We start from the raw sequence: 19776 nt of genomic DNA on the forward strand, positions 1-19776 counted from the left end.
CTGATCTCCAACCTGTATCCCCCTGCCAAGAGCTTCATGCTGAATGACGGCAGGCTGCTGGCAGAGTCCATTATGTGACTATTGAGTGAAAAGAGCTGCCCTGGAGAAAAGTGACCTTGCAGTTCTGAATCCTTTTCTTATTAGAAGCTAGAAGGTCCTAGTAAATGAAGCATTTCGTCCATGAGTTTCATAACTACTGCAGCCTGATGCAGCCTTAGAAAACCATCTTCTGTAAACCTCTGCTATAATGCAGAAAGATACGTAGACCTGGATTTTATTTCTGATATTACATCTACTATCTGGGTGACTTTGGACAAATCACTTAAATTCTCAGTTTCCTCAACTGTAGAATGGGAACAATCACACCCAAACTATCCATTTCCCTATACTATGGGTGACCATGTTCTGCGACCTGCCGAGTATCAGGCAGAGTAGAAGGCAGAGCTGCCCTACCCAGCTCTGGGTTGGGACAGTAGTTTCCCACTCCTGCACGTTCACCAGTTAATCAGCTGTTGACTGACTGTTTTCCATATGTGGAGACACACTTACGAGCCCAACTACCCCAGCAGAGGAGAAGGTTGTTTAGTCCATCTCACATAGGATATTAATTTCCTTTCACAGTTTGGCTTCCAGCTTTCCTGGAGGAGCTAGTTCATCTCATCGAAAAGAGCAGTTTACCTCTTGGAAGGTATTTATTTCCTATTTTAGATTCTCAGCATTTTGTATTCAGAGCACTCTCCTAAGAATCATGCTTTACAGACCTTGAATCACCCATGTCATTATGCCAGCAATCATCTGGACAGAAATACATTTATATACTCTTTCCTCATTTGGCTTATGATTCTTTATTTTAAACATTTAAATTCCAATAAAAACATGAGAAAACAATGACGATAGATATAATAATTGGCAGGCTAGGAATATAGAACAATACACGGTCTAGATTCTAGCTCCTTTAGGATGGACTTTGTTCATTCAGTAAATATTTGACTCCCCACCCTGTGCCAGGCATTGTCCCAGGCATGGAGATACATTACTAAGCAGTGTGGATGTAGCCTTTGCCCTCACTGAGATCCCATGTTTGCACACGGAATGCCAATTCAACAAGCAAGTGCATTAACATTCAAGTTACTGTGGAAGTGCATGGCACAGACTTTCTGGGAAATATCTTCCTAAAGGATGAATAGAAATTAACCAGAAAAATGCAGACAAAGCAAGAGAAACGTCCAAACAAAGGGAACAGTACAGCAGACACAAGGAAGAAAAGAGAGGAAGGAGGGAAAGAGAAAAAGAGAAAGAGAGAGAAGGCAAGATGCAAGTCTGAAGGATTAAGGGAAAACTGGGTTTGCTGAAGTGTGAGGTCCTGAAAGGCCATGATGGTCCTGAAGAGTCTTAAAGTCACAATAGGGAAGTTGGAGCTTTATTCTAAGGACAATAGAAAGCCTGTGGGAGGTTTTAAGTGCTACCACCCTTTGCCATGACCATTCCTGGATGCCCAGTGCTGCCTCTGTTGCTTCTGAACAGCTGCCTCTCTGCATCACTGGCTCCACGTCAGTCTGGGGAAAGCAGACCTGATAGGCAGCACTGAGGACACACGCCCAGATCTGGGCTTGGTGGGTGTGGGACAGCAGACGCCTGCTGCTCTGCTTCCCTGGTGGAAAGAGCTCTACTCCAGCAAGGACTCATGAAATGAGGGCCTTCCCCAAAACATACAGGAATGGGGTTCACATACTGGGCAGTCAAAACATGACCAAATTCCACTACACTTGGAATCCCTTTCACATGTAGCACTGAGACTATTCCACATAACAATGTTCCACAGAACACATTTTGGGAAATTCTGTGATTTTTTTTTTTCCCCACAAGAACTGGTGTCAAGTCTGGTATGTCTGGAAGACTCTTAATTCACCTTAATCTCGTCATTTAATATCATAAAACTTATGAACTGTATGGACTGTACTACCCAATTTAGCACTTAATTACATCATATTTTCATGTTTCATATTTGCTTATTGTTCCATGTATTTGTTTTGTCTCTCTTTGAGGACTTTATCTGTGACATATTTGGAATCAAGCATGTATTTGACACTTAGTTCCCTTGTGGCTCAGATGGTAAAGAATCTGCCTGCAATGCAAGAGATCCAGGTTCAGTCCCTGGGTCAAGAAGATCCCCGAGAGAAGGGAATGGCAACTCACTCCAGTATTCTTGCCTAGAGAATCACATGGACAGAGGAGCCTGGCAGATTATAGTCCATGGGGTCTTAAAGAATCAGACACACCTGAGCAACTAACAACACTAATACATACTCCACAGTTATTGTTTTCATATGACTGGAGGTAGTCCAGCTAAGGTTGTAACTTTTCACGAGTCTTAAAAACACCCCAGGATGTCAGGGAAATGGCTGTTATTGACTCTTCAGCATTATTTCTATAGATATTCCTTCCTCTCCACTTGTTTTCTTCCTGTGAGACCCCTATTATGTTGATGTCATGCTTGGGTCTGCCTTCCCAATTTCTGAATTTTTCTCCTTAATTTCTACATGTCTTTAGGTAGATTCCCAGCTTTATTCTCCAGTTCTCTAATCTATCATTCACTCTAATGTTCAACCCATTGCTGAGGTCTTTGTTATTTTTTAAACCTGGAATGTCCAGTTGGTTCATCATTATAACTGTAACCTGTTTCATTTGAACAGTGCCCTCCTATTCATATCTCTTCCAGGATATTCACTTTGCTTATTATGATGCCATATTCTTCCTGTTCATTAATTCTGCTACATCTGACAAAGGTTGATGTTTCTCATGTTAGTTCCCTCTGCAAATCTGTTATTTTCTCCCATAAGCTCTGATTCTCTGAGGTACCATTCACCTAAGGTAGTAGTGAGAACCTCAGAAGAGAGAAGCTAAATGCAAAGGGAGTGCAGTGTAGCAGTGGACACTGAAAGGGTGGAGACCCTAAGTTGACCACACCCATTATCACCCCTCCAGGTTCTTTGTCTCCCCCACCAATTTTACTTCTACCCCTCTCCCCCACTGCCTCCCCACCATTCCTGCTCCCATCCTGACCCGCTGGCCTATACCCTGAGAAGGCGGCGGTGGGGAAGCAGGGGCTGCTCAGAGTCAGCAGGTCAATAGGCACGGTGGTTACCCTGCTCCCCTCTAGCCTCCACAGACATCATCCCACAAGCCAGCATCCCCGGGTGGGTGCTGCTTGCTTCCTCCCTCCTGATGATGACAAGGCCAGGTGTCAGTCCACCTGGACCAAACCAAAGAAGGCAAGAAAGCACTATGCAAAAGCTCTCCCCCCTTGTAAACTGTGGGCAGCCATTTGCCTCTCACGCCAAGAGCTGGCCATCTTCTGTCTCTCCAGGGCCTCTCACAGCCTTTGCCTTAGCTCCTCCATCCCACTGCCCTCCCTCAGGTTGAGGCATCTCCAGCCTGGGCTTCTGGGACAGAACCAGGGGTTTCTGTTGATTCACCCACCTCTCAGGCATCCGGGTCTGCTCATCTCTATGTCTGATTCCTCTTTCCTCTTTATCTTTCCTTTGTCTCTCTATTCCCTGCTTCTACTCCTTCTCCTATGAGGGGGTTAAAGAGGGAAAAATGATTATTTTTCTGATTTGAGGCAGAACACAAGAAGCTACTCCCTGGCTTTTATTTATATTCTGAGTGATTGCACTGCAGGCATGCTTCTTCTAGAGCTATTCTGAGGCCTACTTAATTAATGCTCTAATGATGGAAAAGCACTACAAAACTGTGATAATTGTGAGAGTTATGATCTGACACTTATCAGCTGTGTATTTCTGTAGTGGTATTCATTTCCAGACTGGTGCCATTTATAATTTCAAACATGTATTGTCAGAACATAAGTGTAACCTAAAGTAAACTGCTTCCTAAGCAAGACAAAACCAATCATCTGCAAACATCTTCTTCTTCAAAATCTTCAAAGAAAATTTCCCGAGACAAGCAGAAGACATCTTAGGGAAGACCATATTTAAGAGACAAAACTATTTCTTATTGTGGAGTAAACACTGTGGCAGAGACGATATATATATATATATATATATATATATATATATGACTTGAGTTCTACTCTGACGCTCAAATGAAATACTTCTCATTAAATGGGCAAAGACAGAAGTCCTTGCTAGCCTAGACCTCCTCCCTTCAGTCCCTGATCACTTATGTCTGGGTCCATGTAGCTGTCTTTCAACAAACATCCTCATTAGAGACACCCCATGAGAACTTTGGTGGGGTTGATAGTGACGCTAGTGATAAAGAACCCACCTGCCAATGCAGAGACAAAAGAGATGTGGGTTCAGTCCCTGGGTCAGGAAGATCCTCTGGAGGAGGGCATGGCAACGCACTCCAGTATTCTTGCCTGGAGAATCCAATGGACAGAGGAGCCTGGCAGGCTACAGTCCTTGGGGTCGCAAAAGAATCAGACATGACTTGGCAACTAAACAACAGCAACAGCATCCAAATGCCTTGCCTGTTTTTAGAGGAACTTCCTCCCCTCTATCGCACTTGTGTGTTTGGTGGGAGGAAAGAGTGCCTGTAGATGCCACAGAGGCCAGATACAGGACCCATGCTCAAATGGTTGGATGCTCTCACCTGGTACTTTCAATGGTGATTAAATGATTCAAGATGAAGGGAGAGTTTAGCATTCATTGCCAGTAGTGACATCAGTAGGGACCATGACAGTAGGGTCTAGGGGTGACCATATCTAATGGATGAAAAGGTGGTGGTGCCTAGATGAGCATCCTGGCCACAACATTCCTGCTTCATGCCTGTTGTTATTTCTACAGTGTATTCTCTCTTGGTCACTCTGGTGTGAGCTTAGGAACTCAGGCTGGGTGCTACCCAATATCCGTCTAGTAAATTATTTTTCTGCTTATGTTGGTTAGTTGATTTCTGTTGCTCTAGCCAATAACCTTGCCTGACCACATACCCTCTTTCCTTCTCTGTCTGCTTTACTCATACCCTGCAGCTAACTTGAACCTTACTATCCACAGATCACCCTAAACCACCTCTGCACACCCAGACTTCCCTCTGTTTGCCTCTCTCATTATCCCCCACATTTGTCTCTTTAATACCCAGATAAACACAGTCCTTCTCCTAGAAATCTTTAATTTCTTTACCCTTGGTGAAGACAATATGGGGAGAGTTTGGGGACAAATACAGGATTCCTTTTTTGTAAGTATTAGAAAGGATGAAATAAAATGGTGAGCACTTACATGCTAATTTGGGAGGGAGCATCATATATACCACTGGTTAGGTAAATTAAGACAGCTGTGAGTCACTTCATCCACAAAAGGGCAGTTAGATCTAAAGGGACAGAATAGTCAGTTATTCCTGTTTGCTATACTTTATCTTCATAGCTTATTTCCAGACTCAATGGGAATCTGGAAATACCAGTTCTCAGGATTAATACTGCCTTAGGGTAACAGGTTAACTGCTTGGGTCTCCAAGCTGCACTCTGTCTGTGCAAAGAAGGAACCCAGCATTAATGATGATAAAGCACTAAAGAGATGAAGATTGGTCCATAGGGTGTCAGGGTAGGATCACAGCTGGTGGGCAGATGTGGCTCTGTGAAACACTGAAGGAAATTTGTCAAATTCAGTTTTACTTAGTGTCAATGCTGCTTGCCTGACTTACAGAGACAAAGAGATGTTTAGATAATCCTTAGAAGAAAAACAGAAATGAAAATTCTCTTGTGTCAATTTTCAGTAATTGTAAGGGAGTCAGACATAAAACTCATAAATTGTATGATCAAACGACCTAACTGTGGAAGTATGACTGTAGTTCTTAAAAACTGTGTTTATTGTTGTTGATAATCATAAAAGATGTGCTTTTGTGGGAGGCTTTAATAGAAATATCCCAAGGAAATGTCCTTAGGAACCCAAGTTATGTTCCTGGCTTTGCTTCAAACTATTTACGTAATTTGGACAAGTAATTTATTTTACCAGCTCAGTTTTCTCTCCTGTTAAGAGGAAGAGATTGGGTAATTTATAAGGTCCTTTCAGGTCTTAAGTTTAAATTACGATTTTCTCTTTTTTATGGTTTTGGGGGATATTTTATATTTCTTTTTGGAAAGGATAGAAAAAAGTCTCAAATGCAATCCCAATGACACATTTCTGAAGCTAAGCAAACTTGACAAGGAAAATCTTGTTGGCATGAATAAAGGCAAAAACAGCACATGAAGTCAAGACAAACATACACTGAGTGCCCAAATAATATATGTTCTTCATCCTCCACCACTGGTATTAATAAAATTCTATAGCAAAACCTTAAAAATTGAGAGACCAGCTCTCCAGTAAATGAGAGGATCCATCATGGCTCTGAATCAGGAAAGAAGCAACAAGTGTATCTTCTGAAATGAAGGAGAAAGAATATTTTGCCAGTAGCAAAGCGTCAAAAAGCCAGAGAAGAGGAAGAACCTTGTTGGGCTGATAGTGTTCACAGAAGACTGGAAAGACAAAAGGGATGGAAAAAAGCAGAGAGACATAAGATACATAAAGCAAAGGAGCAACAAGAGACTAGAGGTGGTGGTAACAGAGAGGAAGGTTGGGAACAATAGTGAGGACAATGAATCCTAAAAAGAGAGTTGCTTTAAGCTCTTTGGTCTAAGATAGGCCATAAATATACACGTAAGACTGAAATACTAGGGCAGTCTTTTCAACAATGGTGCTAGAACAATTGGATACCATAGGCAAAACAAAAACCAAATAAAATTCTAGACAGAGACCTTACATCTTTCACACACACTTACCCCAAACGAATCACAAACCTAGATGTGAAATTCTCAACTATAAAACTTCCAGAGGATAACATAGGAGAAAATCTAGGTGACCTTAGATTTTATGACAACTTTTTAGATACAACACCAAAGGCATGATTCATGGGGAAAAATACTGATAACTGGTAATTCATTAAAGAATGACTGTTCTGTAAAAAATACTATTAAGAGAATAAGAAGATAAGCTCACAGATGAGGGGAAAATATTTGCAAAACTTGTGTCTGATAAAGGACTGCTATCCAGAATCTACAAAGAATACTTAAAAAACAACGAGGAAACAAACAACCCAGTTTAAAAAGGAACAAAAAATCTGAGAAGATGCCTCACCAAAGAATATATGCAGATGGAAAATAAGCATATGAAAAGATACTCAACCACATATGCTATTAGGAAGTTGCAAGTTAAAACAATAACATATCATCCTACACCTATCAGACTGGCTGAAATCCAAAGCACTGACAACACAAGATGCAGATAAAGGTGTGGAACACGAATCCTCATTTATTCCTGGTAGGAGTGCAAAGTGGTACAGCCACTTGGGAAGACAAGTTTGAGAGGTTTCTTTATAAAACTAAACATACTCTTACCATATGATCTAGAAATTAAGCTCCTGGGTAGTAACTCAAATGAGTTGAAAACTTGTGTCCACACAAAATCTGCACCCAAATGTTTACAGCAGCTTAATTCATAATTGCCAAAAATTGGAAGCAACCATGATGTCTTTAACAGATGAATGGATAAACAAACTATGGTACATCCAAACAATAGAATATTTAGTACTAAAAAGAAATAAGCTATCAAGTCATGAAAAGATATGCAGGATCCTTGAAAGCATATTGCTAAATGAAAGAGGCAAGTCTGAAAAGACTACATGCTGTATGATGTTAACTATGTGACGTTCTGGAAAAACAAAACTAAAAAGAGTAAAGAAAATCAGTGGTTGCTGGGGTCTGAGAAAAAGGAAGAAAGGAAGAGTAGGTAGAATACACAGGATTTTTGTGGGAGTGAAATTATTCTGTACAATCTACCATAATGATGGATATATGACATGATGCATTTCTCAGCACCCACAGAACTGTGTAACACCAAAAGTAAACCTAATGTAAACTATGGACTTTAATAAATAATTAAGGTCAATACGATATCAATATTACATTAATATCAGTTCATCGTCAGTGTGCCATGCTAATGCAAGATATTAATAATAAGGGAAACTGTGTGGGTGGAGAGAGGATATATGGGAACTCTCTGCATTTTCTGCTTAATTTTTCTATAAACCTAAAACTGCTTTGAAAAATAAAGTTTAGTTAAAAGTATATACATATAGGAGAACAGTGAGGAAGCTAACAAAGTTGAAAATCTTTTGCATCCCAGGTTAGGCAGAAGGAGAGGTTAATTTTTATCTATACTCTTCACAGTATCAAGTGTAAGTTCCCAGGAGGCCAAAAGATGTTTTTACTCAGGGCAACATGTTACTTGATGATGTTAGATAAAATTTAATTTTGTCACCATTTTTGGAAAATAAGTATTTTATTCAAATACTTTAAAGTTTAACCAAAACATAGGTGATCTTAACTTTTACATAGCCAATATTTCCGTAATTATATACTGACATCCCAACCATCCTTGGGATCAACTGTAGAAGGCTGGGTCCAAAATAAAGTTCCTTCAAAGTATGGGTTGACAGCTAGCCCCTCAAGAGCTTTTCAGGGGTTCATGCATGCGAGGTCACTTCAGTCATGTCTGACTCTGTGATTCCATGGACTATAACCCTCCAGGCTCCTCTGTCCAAGGGATTCTCCAGGAAAGAATACTGGAGTGGGTTGCCATGCCCTTCTCCAGAGAATCTTCCCAACCCAGGGATTGAACTCATGTCTCCTATGGCTCCTGCATCATATGCAGATTCTTTAGTACTGAGCCACCAGGGATAGAGAGAAAATGTCCCAGGTCTTGGGGACTGTGACAGGGAAGTGGATTTCTACCAGTTTCTTATCAGGAAAGAAAACTTATATGCAGCTTTCTCTGCACGCTTTTCTCAATATGACACCTTCACGCCAGCCTCACTCTTCTTGTTCAACCAACTGAAAATTCCCTGTCAAATCTTGTAACAAAATTAACATCTGCATATAACTTCTTGCCAGTAGTAAAATCAATTTCTTTGGCTATTACTGTCACTTCAAATAGACTGAGGGGGTGAGGGGAATAAAAATTTGAAGTAATTAATTAGTACAGCAAATTAATTTTAACTAATGCTATTATTAATAACATTTACTATATAATTTAAATTTGCTACATAAGACTCAGCTTTGCTTTTTAGGAATGAAGTGCTATCTTGTAACATGTAAATCAACTGCTTCTCCTATACAATTTTTATACACGTTCTGAGAAACATATATAAAAACCAAAGGATCTTAGGCTGAGGACTTAATGGAATATGATGCTCTTATTGCTGATCTTAGGTTTTGAGCAAAATACAAGTCCTTCAGTTCTCTTTTGGTTTGTATTACCAACTATGTACTGGAAAACCTCAAAGTTTCCATTTTCAAAATATTCAAGAGAAGAAAAAAATCAGTGTTTATAAATTTATTTTTATTTTAAGCGAAATAGAAAGGACTGTGAATGTATTATCTGGTAGCCCATGATATATTTGATATTTTTCTTAACAAATAAACAGAAAGGGTAGGGAGGCCCAACTCTAATAGCTCATTAGATGTGCCTTTAAATCATTAATGCACCATCTTGATGTGTTGACATGGAACTTCAGTCAGCTTCAGTGTTACACAATGCAGGAGGAGCTGGCTAACATACTCTGGGTTGCTGCATGGCAAGGAGTAATAGTATCAACAAGGTGTGATTACTTCTATTTGAAATGAAGAAAGAAATGCTAGCACTTCTAGCAACAAAGAGGTTTCATGGTATCTTCAGCTCAAGCTGACAGGAATGACCTAGGGGATATACCAGGTTAACACAAGGAAACCAAGTTAGGCAAGGCAGAAAGGCAGAAAATCTCAGTGAACTGTGTGAGAACCTAAAATACTCCCTTAGAAGAGACCATCACCGCTGTAAAAATCTACCCCAAACCAAATAACAACTGAAAAACCAAACCCAGACCTAGAGCAAGCCTATTGACGTGGTACTCGGAAAAGAACAAAAAGGAATTGATTGGAAAACAAGTTCAGCACATGCAGCAGAGGTAGAAGGAAAAAACAAAACAAAACCACTTCCAGGCAGCGAGGAGCCCTATGGGAAACCCCTCAAAGCATACAAAAAAGAGTAATTTTTTGGAAGCAGTAATTTAAAGTTTCCATTTACTTGCTTTTATATGACAAAGAGAAATGATCTTTTTGGCAAGAAATTTCTAGTCTACATTCAAAAAATCTACAATCTCATACATGGTTAAAAAAAAAAGTCAGAACACAGAACCTTAGTTCTTGAATAAGGATCAGAACTGCAATCTTCTCATCAGTGGAAAAAATAAAGTTCAGGGAGGCAAGAGAATTTGCTGAAGGATCACATGTAGTTAAAGGGATAAAAACACATAAGGGTAGAACACACAAGGACAAAACACTGCCCCTCCCCAGTCAGTGCTTCCCTTGCCTTGAGTAAAATTAAAATATTATTTTTTTACTTTTATTATAAAATGCTTATTGTATTTATTGTGAAATGTTTGGAAAGTACAGAGAAGAACATTAAAATTCTCTGTAATCTCACCACCCAGAGATTGTAGGTAAACAACAAGGACCTGCTATATAGTACAGGGTACTACATTCAATATTTCATAATAACCTATGCTGGAAAATAATCTGAAAAAGAATATACATATCTATGTAAAACTGAGTCATTTTGCTGTACACTTGAAACTAATACAATGTTGTAAATTAACCATTCTTCAATTTAAAAAATTCATAGAGACAGAAAAAATATTCTGGCTCAGAAATGAAAAAATAAATGACATAATTCAACATTATCTTACTGTTCCTAATGAATTAATGAAACTAGACAATCATGATCAATGGTGGCTGTCATCACAAGAAGAGACTAGACATTATGTGTCGCCTGGTAGGAATATATATTACTCCCACCTCTGATGGCAGTCTTGCCAAAGAAGAAATAGGACATATACTTCTGTATCTGAACAGCCCTTCCCCTTTCTTTGTGCGTATCCAAGTTCTACTTATCTATTTTGACCTTTTCAAGCCTCATTTCCTCCAACAAAATTATCTGTAGAATGTATGACTTCTCTAAAGTCTTATAGTCCTGGGACCAGTGCTGTCCAAAAAAAATATAATATGAGTCGCATTTTGCTTTCAAATTTTCTAGAAGCTACAATAAGAACATACAAAGAAACAGGTGAAGTTAATTTTATTGATGTATTTTATTTAACTGAATATATAAAAATATTTGATCAATAAAATATTAATGACACATTTTATGTTGTTTATTTCACAATGTCTTCAAAATCTGGTGTGTGTTCTACATAGCACATCTCATTTTGTAACTAGTCACATTTCAAATGCTTGATAATCATGTGTGTATAGTGGCTAAAATATTGGACAGCACACACAGAATTCATTATACAGTTTAGCATACGACTATCAGGTCAAGGCAGGCAGAACATGGGTCCTCCATAAGATCAGACTCCTAACTGGAGTAATGTCAGCCTCTTAAACACCCTTAAGACATGTCAATACTTTTTTTTCAGAGCCACACAGGAAAAAGTGAGAGGTAACCCTATGGACTGAATGTTTGTGTACCCTCTCTCCTCAAATTCACCAGCTGAAGCCTAATCCCCAGGGTGACAGAATTTGGAGGCAGGGCCTTTGGAAGGTAATTAGATCATGCGGTTAGAGTCCTTAGGATGGAATTAGTGCCCTTATAAGAAAAGACAGGAGAGGGACTTTCCTGGTGATCCAGTGGCTAAGACTCTATGCTCCCAAGGCATGGGGCCTGGGTTCGATCCCTGGTCAGGGAAGTAGATCCTCTATACTGCACCTAGAGATCTGGAGTGCTACATCTAAAACCCATCAGAGCCAAATAAATAAATATTTTTTAAAGTAAAAAAAAAAGAGAGAGAGAGAGAGAAATAGAGAAGAGACAGGAGAGAGCTTGTTTCTCTCTCTGCTGTCTGGGCTACGTGAGGACACATCTGTAAGTGCTGTTTACAAGCCCGGAAGTCAGCTCTCACCACATGCAAGTCTGCTAACACTTTGATCTTGGACTTCCCAGCCTTCAGAACTGTGAGAAATCAGTGTTTGTTTTCTAAGGCACCATCTGTGGTACTCTAACAGTCCGTGCTGACTGAGACAGTAACCAGCCACCCAGATACTGTGCTAATGAGATGACTCTCTCTTCACACACAAGCACCAGTCCAGTTCAGCAAGGAGGTGTGGGAGGACAGTAGAACAGGCTTCTCTGCTGCAGGATATATAGAACACAGGGGGAGACAGACAAGATGGGGAGAGCTGAGGCATCAAGATTTTAAATGCTTCTTTGTAAGTAGTAATATACATAACTAAAAGTTAGTCCTGCGATGTCCTGATATATATTTCATTGTTCATGAGAACTGGATAGGCTTTTTGAATCAGGATCTGAAAGGTTGCTATAATTGGTTCTAGATACTGCTAGATATTAATAAAGTCAAGCTTTGTTCCTTAGGCATAGAAATGTTTATGTCATTAAAAAATAAATGCCTCAGTTTAATAAACAAAGTATGTCCAGGGAAACATTCCAAATTCAAAAATCTATAGCACGCGATGAATTCTGTTACTGAAAGAGAAGACCTCTTGCTGGGTGATGCTCAGACTTTTATTTAAAGCCTTCTTATCACCATCTGGCTCAAACAGAAATATCTGATTGCTGTCACCACCTGTTTCTACAAGAGATTCTCATGTCTAATAAACCTTTTAAGCTCTATGTCCAAGTCAAACATATCCCTGGCAACTTTCTCAACAAGGTGATTTCCTTCTGGTTTGGCCCCACCCAGTCTCGTGATTATAGAACACCCTGACTGAAACAATGAAATCCTCGCCCCTTAAAGGGAGTCTCCAGACACTGCCCCTCCAGGGAACTGAAAGGAACCATGATCTTACCTAACCTATACCTTAAATAGTTATTTTCATTATTATTTTTTAAACCAGTCACTCCATTCTTTCAGTGGTTTTTCTTTTAATGGCAACTGAATATTTACATTACTTTGCCTGGAAGGCATGTAGGACTTTTCCTGGTGCTTGCTTAGCTGATTAGCATGACACACTTGGCTGAATAGTTCTGGGAGACAGAGTTTGGTATGGGAGATGCAGTGGCTGACAGGAAAGATTAGGAACAAAGTCTCCCATGGCAGTTTTGTCTCTCCACCAAAGTCTAAACTTAGAATAGTCTTTCTCTTCCAAGCTAAAGGAAAAGTAATGGCAAACCTATCAATGGCTTGACGAGATAAGGAAGATAAAATGAAATTAGAAACTAGCCTTTTTATTTCTAAATCAAATTCTTTTTTATTCTTTTAGATGGCACTTAACCACATTGCTTTAATTTCTTCTTCTTTTACTTACAGCATTATAATCAGTATTTTCAGATATGTATTTATAGGAAATATCCAGTGTAATTTTAATGATGATTAGTCTTTTCAAAGTAAAAATCTTTGTGTCCACCAGCACAAATATAAACACTGTTCTATGTATTTCTTTCAATGTTTTTCATTTTTCCAATTAGAATATACCTACGTCTAAACCAAATTCTTAGTTGTACTGAAGAGGAGTAGATGGGAAATGACCTGTGCAGGAGAAAGAGCCCTGATCAAAACTTTGCTTGGGCTAAAGGAAAAAGGTCATGGCCAAGCTTCTGCTCTTGGATTCATAGATCTTTATTTAACAGAGTTCTTTAGTGAGTGTGGAGTTGGTGATGGAGGCAAAACTGCTTGATGTGAGACAGTAACAAAAATTTAGAGACTGAGAGGCCAGCATGTGGGGTGATGGGTGGCCAAGAAGGTGGTAACAAGCCAGGGTTTGGAAAATAGTGCTACTATCTTGACATTTCTTCTGGTGGGGGGAATAGCTGGTAAATTGTTATGACAGCATTGCTTAGATTTCAGATTTTTTAAAAGGGTATATTTAAAAATTTTTTTAATTTATTTATTTAATTTTGGCTGCACCAGGTCTTTGTTGCTGTGCGCAGGCTTTCTCTAGTTGAGGTGAGCTTCTTACTGTGGTAAGAAGTGGGATTCTTACTTCTTACTGTGGTAGCTTCTCTTGTTGCAAAGAATGGGCTCCAGAGCTTGGTGTAGTAGTTATGGCATATCAGCTTCAATGCTCCTTGGCATGTGGAATCTTCCCAGAACAGGGATCGAACCCATGTCTCCTGCACTGGCAGTAGAATTCTTAACCACTGGACCACCAGGGAAGTCCTAGGTTTCATCTATTACGTATTGATTCAGTCTATCCCCTCAGTTCAGTTCAGTTGCTCAGTTGTGTCTGACTCTTTCCGACCCCATGGACTGCAGCACACCAGGCCTCCCTGTCCATCACCAACTCACAGAGTTTACTCAAACTCATATCCATTGAGTCAGTGATGCCATCCAACCATCTCTGTCATCCCCTTCTTCTCCCACCTTTAATCTTTCCCAGCATCAGGGTCTTTTCCAATGAGTCAGTTCACATCAGGTAGCCAAAGTATAGGAGTTTCTGTTTCAGCATCAGTCCTTCCAATGAATATTCAGGACTGATTTCCTTTAGGATGGACTGGTTGGATCTCCTTCCAGTCCAAGCGACTCTCAAGAATCTTCTCCAACACCACAGTTCAAAAGAATCAATTCTTTGGTGTTCAGCTTTCTTTATAGTCCAACTCTCACATCCATATATAACTACTGGAAAAACCATAGCCTTGACTAGATGGACCTTTGTTTGCAAAGTAATGTCTCTGCTTTTTAATATGCTGTCTAGGTTGGTTGTAACTTTTCTTCCAAGGAGCAAGCATCTTTTAATTTCATGACTGCAGTCACCATCTGCAGTGATTTTGGAGCCCAAAAAATAAAGTCTGTCACCTACTTTCTGATTTAATCTATCACCTACTCAACTATTCAGTTCCCTCATGCTATTCCAAACCTTCAGTAAAATTCTGCTATATCCAATTGGATTCTGTTCATGGTATTATAAGAAGGGGGTGCTGGTTTCCAAAACAGGGCAAAAGGGACCAAAGAAGAGAGGAAGCCACCCAGAGAAACAGAATAATGGTTTGGATGGCTAGGTCAGAAAAATGACATCTCTGGAGAAAGCATTTGGAATACTGGACTGGAGAGAGAGAAGGGAAATTTTCCGAAGTAAGTGGATTGAGGGTTCCACTGTCTTATTTGCACATTAAAGAGAAGTTTCAGAAGGCTGTACGATTTGAGGACATTTGGTTCATATTATTCCATATTGGCATTAAAATAATTAAAATACTTGAGTCCCATGGTCCCCCACTGTATTTCCCAGACTAGTAAAATTTAGTGACTGTCAGCTTTTTATTGCATCATGCAAAGATATTTTAAAAACTAATTATCACCATTGTTTCACAAAATAAAGGACATTTTAGTATACATAAAGGCAAAATAGGAAGAGCATAACCTCAGAACAATTTTTTAAAATTTCATTTTTATCTGAAATGATCTCACAGTCAACCTACTAAAAAGCATATATTTTATTTAGTTGTAGCCTAAAGATTCCTTAAGTTTTTTTTCTACCTGTTTATTCATTTTTTCAAAAACATTAGTAAACTGTTGTGCCAAGCACTGTGCTAGGTACTAGGGTGGAGAGAATGTAGCAATACAGATACAGAAAAGTATCAGTATCTCATGGTTTTCTGGGAGTGTCAAGTAGGTGACCCTAACTGCAAACAGTGTGACTTGTGCTGTGGTAGAGGAACTCACTGAATACTATGGGTAAAAAGGTTCAAACAACAGCTAAAAAAAAAATGTCACTCTATCTCTAAGCGGAAGTGTAAGAACTATTAAAGCCTGATGCTAGATCTTACTCTGCATCTGTCATTTGAGTTTCCTTACCAATGATTTAGAGGGAAACTGACAGTACACCCCAGAGATCATGGGATTTTTCAGACTTTTATTTTTTCTGAGCCAGTAACAGGGCTGGGAACATACTTCAATGCAATGTCAGATGACCCATATAGCACACCCAACCAGAAGAACTGGGTTAGGAAGAATGTAAGGAGTAAAAACTGACACTCTCCCCCTCTTGTCTACAGTGGAATGGCTGTGCACATAACCACTCTGCTCACTTTAGGGTGTACAACCTGAAGGTCCGTGGGGGACAGGACAGGGTAAGAATATGGTGACATGGTCCATGGTGAAGACCAAGCTTAGGATCTGGTGCCAGACTAGATGGAGCACTTGCTCAGTACACACACTGGGGAAATGTCTGGGAGTGGTGATGGACACAGTGGTCCCTCTGGCTCAACACTACTCCAAGCTACCAGGTTTCTGAGTTTCTATCCTAAGTGAGAGTTAGGAAGGCACATCTTGGTATCTTAGTCTGGTTCTGAATTTCCAGAGGGAGTCGGGAATGCTGGCACAGCAAGGGATACATATACATTTATACAAATGTATACATTCATACACACATTCATTCATAGACGTTTATGTGAAGAAGAATGGGAGGCAGGTAGACTGGGGAGTTCTTCCGCTGTGCCTCAAAGGTCACTGTGTTAGAGGGGGTAAGCTAACTATGCCTTTTTCTCACATGGTACAACCAGAGTATATGTGTCAAAGGGATAGATGCTGGAACAGTCTTTTCCTTCCCTTGTCTCACCTCAACTTTGGTCAGAAATAGGTCTAGAACTTGCACTCAATTATCCATCCTTAAATAAACTCAAAACCTCCATAGATTGGCTGAGGGCTTCAGCTCTGGTATCTCTGACCAGGTCATCTGGCTTCTCTGAAGCACATGCGTGTGACGAGGATACAGAAACGCAGGCAGTGGCTCTTGCACACACACAGAGGTTCTTCAGTTTTCTTCCATTCTCACACATTCCCATTTTAGATTCTGAGCAGCTCTCCCTCCCCAGGCGCTATGGAATACAAGGGTCTGACAGAATCAACCAAAAGAGATGAGGTTCCTTCCTCACGGGGGCTTGGGAACAGAGGTGTGGTCATTTTCCTTCTCAGCTTTAAAAATTGTGACCTCCCTAGACAAGAGCCGGTCAGGGGACCGAGACCCGCAGAAGGTGCGGGGAACCGGCGCCCCTGCAAAGCCCAGTAACGCCCGCGACCAGGCCCGGGCGGCGCGAGGGGAGGCGAAGTTGTCCCCGAGGCCGGTGGCAGAGGATGCGGCAGCTCGGGCAGTGACAGCTTTGAAGGAGAAAGGGAACGATGGTTCCATGGTCCCTGAGGTCTCCCGAGGTCGACTCCCCGGAGACCCAGAGCAGCGGCGGGGCAAGTTCCTGGGAGCGCGGAGAGCGAGTGTCTTACCTGGCCGGGCTGGCTGGTGTAGTTGAAGGAGTAGATGTTCTCGGTGGGGAGGCTCACCACCCCGCTGTAGATGTGATCGAACTTTGCACCCCTGGCGGGGTTGCGAGGGTCGCGGCGTAGCGCTGCGGGTGGTGAGGGGCGCCCGGGTGCCACCGCCGGCAGAAGCCAGGGCAACGCGCAGAGCAGCGCCAGCCGCGTGCAACCGTGCATGGTGGGCGCCGCGGCCCGGCCGCCGCCAAGCCCAGAAGCCCGGGGGGAGGGGGCGAGCGCAGAGCTGGTCCTCCCAAAGACCCCGGCGGCCACGGCGCTGTCTTCAGCGCGGCGCTGGCAATGCCTGGCAAGTCCCGCCGACGAGTGCTGGCAACGCGCTGGCGAAAGGCTGATCAAATATTTATGCAGCCTCCTGGGGTCTCCACGGCAGGTCACCAGGCGGAGGTAGTGGGTGCACAGCAAAGGGGGGCGACCGGGGGCTCCTGCCGCCTTCTAAGTCCGTTTCCTCCCCCTTTTCTCATTTCTGAGAATCTCTCACTTAGCCAACCAGAATTTCAACCGATCTCTTCCCCCTCAACCTCAAAAAGAAAAAAAACAGAATTGGAAACATTAAAAGGAAATACCCACTAGTCTTGAGGAATCAAGACCAGCCATTGAGCAGGAAATTCAATCCGTTTTAAATAAATATGCACCTTCCTGCAAGCGAAGGAACAGAAAGCAACAGAGCCTGTCCAAGAGGGTGCACGAGTCCGCATTTCCAGTCTGCTACCTGCAGAGAACTCCTGCTCGTCTGAGAGATGGTTATTAACTCTCAAGTCTCCCTTCTCTTACAGAATTCCCAGTTCTCCCTTCCCAGTCACCTGCTTTATTTCCTTATCACCTCCTAATCTCAAGGAACCTCACGTCATCACTTTTTCTCTCCCTCGCCATACGGAACATATGTAAATATGTACAGTCATAAAAAAATAAATATGGTAAAGAAAACAGCCTTAACACTGCCGTAAGTCGAGTTCCGGAAGTTGTCAAGAAGACCAGAGCAACTGGGTTTGTGCAGAGGACACACAATCTGCTCCAATTTCGGGTCTACTTTGTCTCCGCAGTGACTCTCAGATTGGCAGAATCCCCAGGATTCTGTATTGTTTTTCAGGAGAGAAACCACAACCCCAAAACAAAAGGAAATACCCTTCAGGCAAAAATTAGGAGATTCAATTTAAACAATGAAGAGGCAGGTCAAGAGTGGGTTGAAACCAACACGATATTGTAAAGTAATTATCCTTGATTTAAAAATAAAGTAAAATTAAAAAAAAAAAAAAAAAAAGAGTGGAGTGAGGAGAGGATCTCCAGCAAGTCCTTTTAGAGCACCAGATAATCCCAGTTCAGGAGGACTCTGTTTCATTTCAGCTTCAAGTTATTTGTAAACTGGAAGAGAATATAATTGAAATCAACCTGTAGGAACATTAAAAAAAGAAGCCACAAAGAAGAAAAAAGATCATGTTCCAAGAGTTAAGATTGCAGATTAAAATCCCAGCATTTATCATTCAATGGAAAGGGTTTCTCTCTTTTTTAAACCTCATTGAATTCCTACAATTTATTAAAACATCAAAAAATTAGTGTGATACATTTGATATACAGTTGTAACTGTGTGATCAGAAAACAATGCAGATTGATTCAGATGACTTCCTAGTAGGACTTTAAAACATTTTTTACTTTAAAAAATGTTTTTGAAAATATATGGGCACGAGGACAAAAGTGCTCATTCAAAGAAGAGTCTGGGGGGTAAAGTTTAAAATAGAACTGAGGTTCTTTTTTTTTTTGAGAGACATAATTTCAAGCAGAATTTGAGTGATGTTAAACTGCTGTATTTAAAATGTCTATGTTTCTTTTTATAACTTAAAAAAGTTTCATAAACTTGGTGTTTGTAATTTCCTTTGAGTTCAACTGGCCTGGCCAGTTCAAGCACTTGCTAGAGGTGTAGGATCATGGATATTTCACCCTGCTTATTTAACATATATGCAGAGTACATCAAGAGAAACGCTGGGCTGGGTTAGATTCAAGATTGCCAGGAGAAATATCAATAACCTCAGATATGCAGATGACACCACCTTATGGCTGAAAGCGAAGAAGTACTAAAGAGCCTCTTGATGAAAGTAAAAGAGGAAAGTGAAAAAGGTGGCTTAAAGCTCAATATTCAGAAAACAAAGATCATGGCATCTGGTCCCATCATTTCATGGCAAATAGATGGGGAAACAGTGGAAACAGTGACAGACTTTATTTTTTGGGGCTCCAAAATCACTGCAGATGGTGACTGCAGTCATGAAATTAAATGACGCTTGCTCCTTGGAAGAAAAGTTATGACCAACCTAAACAGCATATTAAAAAGCAGACACATTACTTTGCCAACAAAAGTCTGTCTAGTCAAAGCTATGGTTTTTCCAGTAGTCGTGTATGGATGTGAGAGTTGGACTATAAAGAAAGCTGAGCACTGAAGAATTGATTCTTTTGAACTGTGGTGTTGGAGAAGACTCTTGAGAGTCC

At 40.8% G+C, this 19776-nt stretch overlaps 1 protein-coding gene across 5 annotated transcripts in view; it reads right to left on the reverse strand.

The window, feature by feature from the left end:
• SIDT1 (SID1 transmembrane family member 1) overlaps window positions 1-18185 on the reverse strand; it is a 103421-nt gene extending 85236 nt beyond the window's left edge. The window contains exons 1-2 of one of the 5 annotated variants that reach the window (XM_061167198.1): window positions 17934-18184; window positions 17251-17819 (exon numbers count right to left, since the gene is read on the reverse strand). In XM_061167198.1, coding sequence (XP_061023181.1) covers window positions 17251-17460 — 210 coding nt within the window. In that variant the 5' untranslated portion in view covers window positions 17461-17819; window positions 17934-18184. Of the gene's footprint in view, window positions 1-17250 lie in introns of all 5 variants that reach the window. The other 4 variants (XM_061167200.1, XM_061167199.1, XM_061167201.1 and 1 more) reach the window with 4 other exon arrangements.
• Between the last annotated feature and the right edge of the window lie 1591 nt (window positions 18186-19776).

Source organism: Dama dama, chromosome 19 (assembly GCF_033118175.1).
Source record: "Dama dama isolate Ldn47 chromosome 19, ASM3311817v1, whole genome shotgun sequence".
Lineage (NCBI taxonomy): Eukaryota > Metazoa > Chordata > Mammalia > Artiodactyla > Cervidae > Dama > Dama dama.